This window comes from Natrix helvetica (assembly GCF_964273705.1).
Source record: "Natrix helvetica genome assembly, chromosome: Z".
Taxonomy (NCBI): domain Eukaryota; kingdom Metazoa; phylum Chordata; class Lepidosauria; order Squamata; family Natricidae; genus Natrix; species Natrix helvetica.
Genome location: NC_138554.1, coordinates 7,839,353 through 7,850,045, shown reverse-complemented (window position 1 = coordinate 7,850,045; position 10,693 = coordinate 7,839,353). Strand labels below are relative to the sequence as shown.

General features: G+C 41.7%; 2 protein-coding genes across 2 annotated transcripts; both read left to right on the top strand.

Moving 5' to 3' along the window:
- Positions 1-1,934: 1,934 nt before the first annotated feature.
- LOC309401235 (olfactory receptor 6C3-like) lies at positions 1,935-2,888 on the top strand (the record flags this gene model as incomplete). The annotated part of the gene is made up of 1 exon (XM_081970304.1): positions 1,935-2,888. One exon carries the CDS (start codon positions 1,935-1,937, stop codon positions 2,886-2,888), a length of 954 nt encoding a protein of 317 aa, XP_081826430.1.
- Positions 2,889-8,043: 5,155 nt separating this feature from the next.
- Positions 8,044-8,997, top strand: LOC309401234 (olfactory receptor 6C1-like; the record flags this gene model as incomplete). The annotated part of the gene is made up of 1 exon (XM_081970303.1): positions 8,044-8,997. One exon carries the CDS (start codon positions 8,044-8,046, stop codon positions 8,995-8,997), a length of 954 nt encoding a protein of 317 aa, XP_081826429.1.
- Between the last annotated feature and the right edge of the window lie 1,696 nt (positions 8,998-10,693).

The following is a 10,693-nucleotide window of genomic DNA, read 5'->3' as shown; positions in this document are numbered from 1 at the left end:
CCGTCTGGAACCTATCCGGTTCCATCAGGCGCTTGGGGCGGAACCATCTAATACCTTCCAGTTCCGCCTCCATAGACCTCTCTTGGGTTAGGTGAAAGGAGCCTTCAGGCAGGGGTGGGCTTCAAACATTTCACCAATGGATTCTCTGCCGGGTTGCTGGGTGGGCGTGGCCATGGTGTGTTTGGCCTAGTCATCCTCCTTCAGCAAGGTGGGGGGCATTTTGACTTTCTCCAGGCCCTGGAGGCTTTCCTTGAGTCTCTGGGAGGGTGAAAACTGTCTCCCCTGTGCCCCGGAGGCCCTCAAGAGGCTGGAATTGGGCCCATTTCCGGCCATCCAGAACTTCCAGGAGGTCCGTCTTGACCCCTCCCTGAGTTTCCGTGCGGGCACTGCACTTACCTCACATCCAAAATGGGTTGTGTGAGATTCCTGGGAGGGGCAGAGTGGGGTGGGAGGGGGCAGAGTGGGCGGGGCCAGCCAGGGGTGGGATTTGGAGGTTCTCCAAACCAGCCATAAAATCAGCTACGGGTGATCCCAAACCTGGGTGGTTATAGTAGTGGAGAAGTAACTCAAGAGACTGCTTCCCCCTTCCCTAAGAATGCCTAACAGAATCCATTAGGGACCTCAATGTAGCATTCTCTCCATTGCTTAAAGCAAATGCATCTTTTTCTCAGCTTCTCCTGGATGCCTTCTGCAGGTCTCAAGAAGAAAGCATTTCTTTGATGGAATCACACCTGCTGCCTTCATATCAACACACACATTCACATTTTCTTTTGTGCATGTCAACTGAACAACACTAGCATTTAGCAGTTGTTGTTTTTTTTAAATAAAGGTTTCAACTGATGTTTGGTGAAGAAAAACTTATGGACACCAGGATTCTAAAATCCACATCGTTCCATATTTCTCTATTTTAGTACTCCAAGACTGAAGAGATATAAAATGTGAGTATGTCTTCCAATATCCTAGAAGGGCAAAGATGTCTTAGCTTAGGAGGCCAATCAATTGCATGAACTCTTTTAGAAATAGGAATAGGAAAGTTCTTTATTGGCCAGGGGTAATTGGACACATTAGGAATTTGTCTCCGATGTGTAAGCTCTCAGTGTACATACCAGCAACGAAGTGGGAAGTCACAGGTCATAAATCATAAGATATAAACAACAAGTGATAAAGGATGAGATACCAATGCTAGAAGGTAGGAGGAAAGATGAAGAGATGAGAAAAAGGAGAAGATGATTAAACAGTCAGTTGTCTGAAATGGTGTAGGATCTCCTGCTTAAGCCTAGAGTTGGACGGAAGGAGCTTGAAAACAATGCAGCTCTACTACATAAGTAATAAAAATATGACTACATATGTAATTTTTTTAAAAAAACACATGTGTAATCTAGAAGTAAAAGTCCTAGATTCTCCTTTAAGTATATAAAGTCTTCCATAAGATTTTACTATAAGATTTGAAATATAACCATGCCCTTTCAGTGGTGCAGGATAAAAATCACATTTTGAAGGTGTTGGAAGCTGAAGTAGAAATAATTCCAAGTAACATTTTTTTTCTGGTGGATTTGTTTAATTTGATTCATATAACTCCATTTGAAATGTTGCAATTCATTATTGAAATGCACTTTTCTGAATTTTGTAAAGCTCTTAGGTGCATTTTAGGCCTTCTAAAATCATTAAGTGGTTTAATTATTATTATTATTATTTTTGCTATGCCATGTTATAGATTATTAGCTCCCCCAGAAAGGGAAGTTTTATTTTGTGGAACCAGAGATGGAAAAGTCATTTTCAGGACACTGTTAATCTAAATAAATTGCATCACATCCAACTTCTACACGTAGAGTAGCCTTTTCAAGGCAGGAGTGCAGTTATTCAGCTGAATATTCATACTTAGTGGAATCATTGTTTTCCTCTATTGAATTCCTGATCAGAGTTCTATCGTAACCATGAAAAGTAACGAATCGAGAATCAACGAGTTCATACTTCTTGGCTTCACAGATAGTCGGAGGCTACAGCTCCTGTTTTTTGTCATTCTTCTATTTGCCTACTTCTCCACAATTACTGGAAATGCTGTGATTATCGTTTTGGCTAATATAGACTACCGACTACAGACCCCGATGTATTTCTTCCTCTGGAATTTTTCCCTTTTGGAAATTGGATTTACCACTGCTGTCATTCCCCAAACTTTGTCCCATCTTTTGACGGGCCACAAAAACATTCCTTATGTTGGTTGCATGATACAGTCTTTCATGTATTTTCATCTGGGTACCACAGAGTTCTTCCTCTTGGCTGTCATGTCCTACGATCGATACCTGGCCATCTGTAACCCCTTACGCTACCCATCCATCATGCAAAAGAGTTTATGCACCTTGCTGGTTTTCTGTTGCTGGATTGGAAGCTTCCTCATCATCATCAGTCCTTTTGTGATCTTCCTACAGTTTCCAATGTGCGACTCAAACATCCTGGACCATTTCTTCTGTGACAACACACCATTGATCCAACTCCTATGTGGGGACACGGGATTTCTTCAACTCTTTGGATTCGTCACCGCTGTGATTTCTTTGCTGGGGACATTGAGCATTTCAACGGCTTCCTACATCAACATAATTAAAACCATCTTGACTATCCCATCTGCTACAGGGAGAAAGAAAGCTTTTTCCACCTGTGCTTCTCACTTCATTGTGGTGTCCATCACTTACGGGAGCTGCATCTTCCTTTATGTCAGCCCATCCCAGGCAAGCAAAGTGGAGTTTGGCAAAATCGTGGCCATTCTCAACACGATTGTTTCCCCTTTACTGAATCCTTTCATCTACAGCTTGAGAAACCAACCAGTTCAGGGAGCCTTTAAAGATCTGTTGAAACAGGTTGTAGTCTTTATTAAAGGTCCAAGGAAAACCTGAGCACACTGTTCCTTGTGGACTTGGTATATCTTGACCTCTTGTTCAAAGAGATGAAAAAATATACAGTTATTTGGTGCTTTGGAGTAGCATTTCCTATGGCCAGAACTCCATGGTTGACCCTGTTAATTTTGTGGAATATCACTTGAAGTTATACAGCACTGAGGGGTCTGAAAATATGAGGTCTTTCTGTTAAATTAGTATCATCTAATAAGCGTCATATGGTGGTTTTGTATCTCTTTCTTTTCCCCTAAATCCTAAGAGTAGAGAGAGATTTTTCAAAGTTGGGAGTAGAGGAAAGAGAATTTACTTGGGACACCAGAATCTTTTAGAATCGTGAGTTGTAGAGATAGAAGTGACTTTGGAGGTCTTTTAGTCCAACCCTCTGCTCAAGGCAAGTGATCTTATCCCATTCCAGTCAAAAGGTTGTCCAGTCTATTCATGAAAACCTCTACTGATGGAGCACCCAAAACTCAGAGAGCCAGTTTATTCCAAATGCCACTAGTTTTTACTGTCAGAAAACTTCACCTTATTTCTACGTTGGCCTTTTTGCTTTAACAAGCTTCCTCTTTTCCTTGGTCCATCCCATAAACGTCACATTGATAGTTCCAAATTTATTTTTCAAGAATGTTTCCACTCACGATGGCTCTCTCTATGTTGCCTTCCCATGCAGCTGTCGCAGAATCAATGCTCCTTGGCATTTAATTGCCCCACTATTACATTCACACCGATAACAACTTCCCAAAGATCTTGGGTTCCACGATTGAAGGTGGGAATTGGCCACCATTCCTAACCGCCATTGGGCTCAGCCCCGCATCCTCAGGGTGAGTGTATAAAAAAGGAATTGGTGAGTTTGTGAAATCAAGACTTGGATGGACACAGTCAAGTTTGCGTTGGGAAGAGGTGGGATGAAATGTTAATGAAGAGAACACGGTTGGACAAATCTGAACCCCTCAATAGCCATTCGGAAGGAGGCTAAATTTACTGAGATGTAAAAAAAAAAAGATGTTGAGACTCAAGAAAGAGTACAGTGAAGAGCAACAAATGGGATTAGGGAGGTCAAGAATGGGTGTTGCATTTGGGCATGTTTAGTTTCAGGAAAAGAAGGACCAGGAGTGACATGATAGCTGTCTTCCAATATCTCAGGGGCCCCTACCAAGAAGTGGGGGCTGACTTATTCTTCAAATCACCTGAAGGCCATACAAGAAGCAATGGATGGAAACGAATCAAGGAGACAACTCACCCACAAGTAAGGAAAAATTTCCATGACAGTTAGAACAATTAATCAGTGGAGCAACTTGCCTCCAGAAGTTGTGAACGTTCCAACACTGGAAGTTTTTAAGAAGAGATTGGACAACCATTTGTCTTAAATGGGGTAAGGTTTCCTGCCTGAGAAGGAGGTTGGACTAGAAGACCTCCAATCTCCCTTCCAACTCTTTTATTCTAGTATATGAGGAGATGGGTTCTCACCCAAGAATCCATCTTTGGAAGTTCTCTGAATAAGAAATTACATGTTCTATGTTTGACTTGCATCTGGCTGTCCATTAAATCCAAATGTATAAAATTGCCCTAATTTACATGAGGTGGCTATTGAGCTTATTATTTGACCCCATCTCCCTCTGTGCTTCCTGCTCCCCCTCTGCCTATCTTATTAATTCATATTACCATTCTTATATCTATTTTTTTAACATGTTGCTATTGTTATATCTCTAGCTACTTTTACTGTTATAAGCCACTTAGAGTAGCAGCATAGGCAACAAATAAATTTAACAAACAAATAGATACGTAATTCCACAAATGGTGTCCGTTAATGCAAACTTATAAACAATTCTTGTGCCTTGTTTCAGTAGCTGTATGTATATGCACAAGCAGACACATACACAGACAATAAAATAATCCTTCTATATAGTTGTCTTAAATCATTTCGTGATGGAATGGGTAAAAATGGAGCCTGGACTTCAGTCCTATAAATAGATATATGTGGGCTTATATAAAACTCTCCTTCTACGTAGGCTGGCTGGCTGGCTGGATAGATAGATAGATAGATAGATAGATAGATAGATAGATAGATAGATAGATAGATAGATAGATAGATAGATAGATAGATAGATGGATAGCTGGATGGATGGATGGATGGATGGATGGACAGATAGCTGGATGGATGGATGGATGGATGGACAGATAGCTGGATGGATGGATGGATGGATGGATGGATGGATGGATGGATAATAGAAAATAGATGAGGGATAGATAATTGGTGATGGGTAAATGGAAGATGGATAGTTGATCAGATGCTAGACGATAGAAAATAGAAAATAGATAAATGATAGATAATTGGTGCTAGATAGAAAATAGATAAAAAAAGATAATTGGTGATGGATGGATAGGTGATCGATAGTTGATCAGATACTAGATGATAGAAAATAGATAAATGATTGATAGAAGACAAATATTGAGAGAGAGAGAGAGAGAGAGAGAGAGAGAGAGAGAGAGAGAGAGAGAGAGAGAGTCAGACAGATAGTTAGAAAGAGAGACAGACAGACAGACCAGCTGGCAGACAAGAGATGTGGAGGGATAGATAATTAATTAAAAAAAACTTTGGTTTTTTTGCCAACTTTGGTGACAATTTTGTGTTCATTTCCCCATTTGGGTTTCACATTACTCAAATGCTTCATATCTGTCCGCTGATGAGATTTTTCTCCACTGATGGTGAAAATGGAAGGATTTACTATATATTCCTGGCAGTCATCTGGTTATTAGCTCTCTGTCTGAGAGTCCTTGAGGCCTCTTGGCTGTGCTAATGACCAGATGTCTCCAAAGGATATAAATGACCATTCTCCACCCTTCAGTCAGAACTGAAGAAGCTTCTTAGATGAAAAGTGAAACCTCTTCAAGTCAAACCAAGAAAAACCAGTTGCCCTTTGGAAAAAAGGACCCGGGAGACAACCATGATAGACCTGAAGCCATTTTGTCGACATCTTTAGGGCTTCCACAGTGAGGCCGGGTGGAGCTGTGGGAACATTAGTTGTGAGGTAGAGATAGCTGGGGGATGGGTAGCCAATATTCCATTCTTTCTCATGGGTGCCAAGGATGCTCGACCAGGTGTTGGAAGGGCATGGAACATTGCCAACTGGAGTTGGGACGGTGACCTGATTTGATGGACCTATGACCTGAAGGGCAGGGGCTTTGGACTTTGACTTGGCCATGGTGTGTGTGGCCTAGTCAACCTCCTTCACCAAGGTGGGGGGCATTTTGACTTTCTCCAGGTTCCAGAGGCTTTCCTCGAGCCTCTGGGAGGGTGAAAACTGTCTCCCCTAGGCCCCGGAGGCCCTCGAGAGGCTGGAATTGGGCCCATTTCTGGCCTTCCAGAACTTCCAGGAGGCCCGTCTTGCCCCCTCCCTGATTTTCCACGCAGGCGCTGCACTCACCTCACATCCAAAATGGGCTGCGTGAGATTCCTGGGAGGGGCAGAGTGGGGTGGGAGGGGCAGGGTGGGCGGGGCCAGCCAGTTGTGGAATTTGGAGGTTCTCAAAACTAGCCATAAAATTAGCTACGGGTGATCCCAAACCTGGGTGGACCTCTAGCAGTCCACCCCTGGTCTTTAGGAGAACTAAGGCAGAGCCTATGTTGTTTGATTTCAGGCTATTCCCCAATTTTGAAATTGTTCAATGAATAAGAATTACCACTCAAGAAGGGACATTAGGATTTGCTCATTATCTATAGGTGGAAGTTCTCAAAAAGTTTCTCTCTGGATTCTATAGCCTTGAGGTGATTATAGTAGTGGAGAAGTAACTCAAGAGACTGCTTCCCCCTTCCCTAAGAATGCCTAACAGAATCCATTAGGGACCTCAATGTAGCATTCTCTCCATTGCTTAAAGCAAATGCATCTTTTTCTCAGCTTCTCCTGGATGCCTTCTGCAGGTCTCAAGAAGAAAGCATTTCTTTGATGGAATCACACCTGCTGCCTTCATATCACCACACACATTCACCTTTTCTTTTGTGCATGTCAACTGAACAACACTAGCATTTTGCAGTTGTTGTTTTTTTAAATAAAGGTTTCAACTGATGTTTGGTGAAGAAAATCCCATGGACACCAGGATTCTAAAACCCCCATCATTCCATATCTCTCTATTTTAGTACTCCAAGACTGAAGAGATATAAAATGTGAGTATGTCTTCCAATTTCCTAGAAGGGCAAAGATGTCTTAGCTTAGGAGGCCAATCAATTGCGTGAACTCTTTTAGAAATAGGAATAGGAAAGTTCTTTATTGGCCAGGGGTAATTGGACACATTAGGAATTTGTCTCCGATGTGTAAGCTCTCGGTGTACATACCAGCAACGAAGTGGGAAGTCACAGGTCATAAATCATAAGATATAAACAACAAGTGATAAAGGATGAGATACCAATGCTAGAAGGTAGGAGGAAAGATGAAGAGATGAGAAAAAGGGGAAGATGATTAAACAGTCAGTTGTCTGAAATGGTGTAGGATCTCCTGCTTAAGCCTAGAGTTGGACGGAAGGATCTTGAAAACAATGCAGCTCTACTACATAAGTGATAAAAATATGACTACAAGTGTAAATTTAAAAAAAAAAACATATGTGTAATCTAGAAGTAAAAGTTCTAGATTCTCTTTAAAATATATAAAGTATTCCATAAGATTTTACTATAAGATTTGAAATATAACCATGCCCTTTCAGTAGTGCAGGATAAAAATTACATTTTGAAGGTGTTGGAAGCTGAAGTAGAAATAATTCCAATTAACATTTTTTTTCTGGTGGATTTGTTTAATTTGGTTCATATAACTCCATTTGAAATGTTGCATTTCATTATTGAAATGCACTTGTCTGAATTTTGTAAAGCTGTTAGGTGCATTTTACGGCTTCTAAAATCATTAAGTGTTTTAATTCTTATTATTATTTTTGCTATGCCATGTTATAGATTATTAGCTCCCCCAGAAAGGGAAGAATTACGTTGTGGAAGCAGAGATGGAAAAGTCATTTTCAGGACACTGTTAATCTAAATAAATTGCATCACATCCAACTTCTACACGTAGAGTAGCCTTTTCAAGGCAGGAGTGCAGTTATTCAGCTGAATATTCATACTAAGTGGAATCATTGTTTTTCTCTATTGAATTCCTGATCAGAGTTCTATCGTAACCATGAAAAGTAACGAATCGAGGATCAACGAGTTCATACTTCTTGGATTCACAGATAGTCGGAGGCTGCAGCTCCTAATTTTTGTCATTCTTCTATTTGCCTACTTTTCCACAATTACTGGAAATGCTGTGATTATCATCTTGGCTAATATAGACTACCGGCTACAGACCCCTATGTATTTCTTCCTCTGGAATTTTTCCGTTTTGGAAATTGGATTTACCACTGCTGTCATTCCCCAAACTTTGTCCCATCTTTTGACGGGCCACAAAAACATTCCTTATGTTGGTTGCATGATACAGTCTTTCATGTATTTTCATCTGGGTACCACAGAGTTCTTCCTCTTGGCTGTCATGTCCTACGATCGATACCTGGCCATCTGTAACTCCTTACGCTACCCATCCATCATGCAAAAGAATTTATGCACCTTGCTGATTTTCTGTTGCTGGATTGGAGGCTTCCTACTCATCATCGGTTTCTTTGTGATCCTCCTACAAATTCCAATGTGCGACTCAAACATCCTGGACCATTTCTTCTGTGACTACACACCATTGATCCCACTCCTATGTGGGGACATGGGATTTCTTCAACTTTTTGTGTTCGTCAGCGCTGTATTTTCTTTGCTGGGGACTTTGAGCATTTCAGTGGCTTCCTACATCAACATAATTAAAACCATCTTGACTATCCCATCTGCTACAGGGAGAAAGAAAGCTTTTTCCACCTGTGCCTCTCACTTCATTGTGGTGTCCATCACTTATGGGAGCTGCATCTTCCTTTATGTCAGCCCATCCCAGGCAAGCAAAGTGGAGTTTGGCAAAATCGTGGCCATTCTCAACACGATTGTTTCCCCTTTGCTCAATCCTTTCATCTACAGCTTGAGAAACCAACCAGTTCAGGCAGCCTTCAAAGATCTGATGAAACAGGTTGTAGTCTTTATTAAAGGTCCAAGGAATACCTGAACACAGGGTTCCTACTGGACTTGGTATATCTTGATCTCTTGTTCAAAGAGATGAAAAAATATACAGTTATTTGGTGCTTTGGAGTAGCATTTCCTACGGCCAAAGCTCTATGGTTGACCCTGTTAATTTTGTGGAATATCCATTGACGTTGTCCAGCACTGAGGGGTCTGAAAAAATGAGGTCTTTGTGTTAAATTAGTATCATCTAATAAGCGTCATATCGTGGTTTTGTATCTCTTTCTTTTCCCCTAAATCCTAAGAGTAGAGAGAGATTTTTCAAAGTTGGGAGTTGAGGAAAGAGAATTTACTTGGGACGCCAGAATGTTTTAGAATTGTGAGTTGTAGAGATAGAAGTGACTTTGGAGGTCTTTTAGTCCAACCCTCTGCTCAAGGCAAGAGATCTTATTCCATTCCAGTCAAAAGGTTGTCCAGTTTATTGATGGAAACCTCAACTGATGGAGCACCAAAACTCCGAGAGGCAGTTTATTCCAAATGCCACTAGTTTTTACTATCAGAAAACTTCACCTTATTTCTAGGTTGGCCTTTTTGTTTTAACAAGCTTCCTCTTTTCCATGGTCCATCCCATAAATGTCACATTGATAGGTCCAAATTTATTTTTCAAGAATGTTTCCACTCAAGATGGCTCTGTCTAGGTTGCCTTCCCATGCAGCTGTTGCAGAATCAATGCTCCTTGGCATTTAATCGCCCCACTATTACATTCACACCGATAACAACTTCCCAAAGATCTTGGGTTCCACGATTGAAGGTGGGAATTGGCCACCATTCCAAACCGCCGTTGGGCTCAGCCCTGCATCCTAAGGGTGAGTGTATAAAAAAGGAATTGGTGAGTTTGTGAAATCAAGACTAGGATGGACACAGTCATGTTTGCGTTGGGAAGAGGTGGGATGAAATGTTAATGAAGAGAACACGGTTGGACAAATCTGAACCCCTCAATAGCCATTCGGAAAAAGGCTAAATTTACTGAGATGTAAAAAAAAAAGGTGTTGAGACTCAAGAAAGAGTACAGTGAAGAGCAACAAATGGGATTAGGGAGGTCAAGAATGGGTGTTGCATTTGGGCATGTTTAGTTTCAGGAAAAGAAGGACCAGGAGTGACATGATAGCCGTCTTCCAATATCTCAGGGGCCCCTACCAAGAAGTGGGGGCTGACTTATTCTTCAAATCACCTGAAAGCCATACAAGAAGCAATGGATGGAAACGAATCAAGGAGACAACTAACCCAGAAGTAAGGAGAAATTTCCATGACAGTTAGAACAATTAATCAGTGGAACCACTTGCCTCCAGAAGTTGTGAATGCTCCAACACTGGAAGTTTTTAAGAACAGATTGGACAACCATTTGTCTGAAATGGTGTAAGGTTTCCTGTCTAAGAAGGAGGTTGGACTAGAACCTCGGCATCGCATCCTCCCACATACATCCCTGCGGCCAATTCGCTCGCACAGGGAGGGCCTTCTCCTAGTGCAGTCCACGAGGCAATGCCAACGGGCGACACCGAGGAGTAGGGCCTTCTCTGTGATGGGCCCAACCCTCTGGAATGACCTCCCCCCCGACATTAGAACCACTACTGACCTCCACTCCTTCCTCAGAAATTGAAGACACACCTGTTCCGACTGGCTGGTCTGGCATAATTTATAACGTCCACCTCCTGGCATACACATTCTTACTGGCTTTTAGAGGG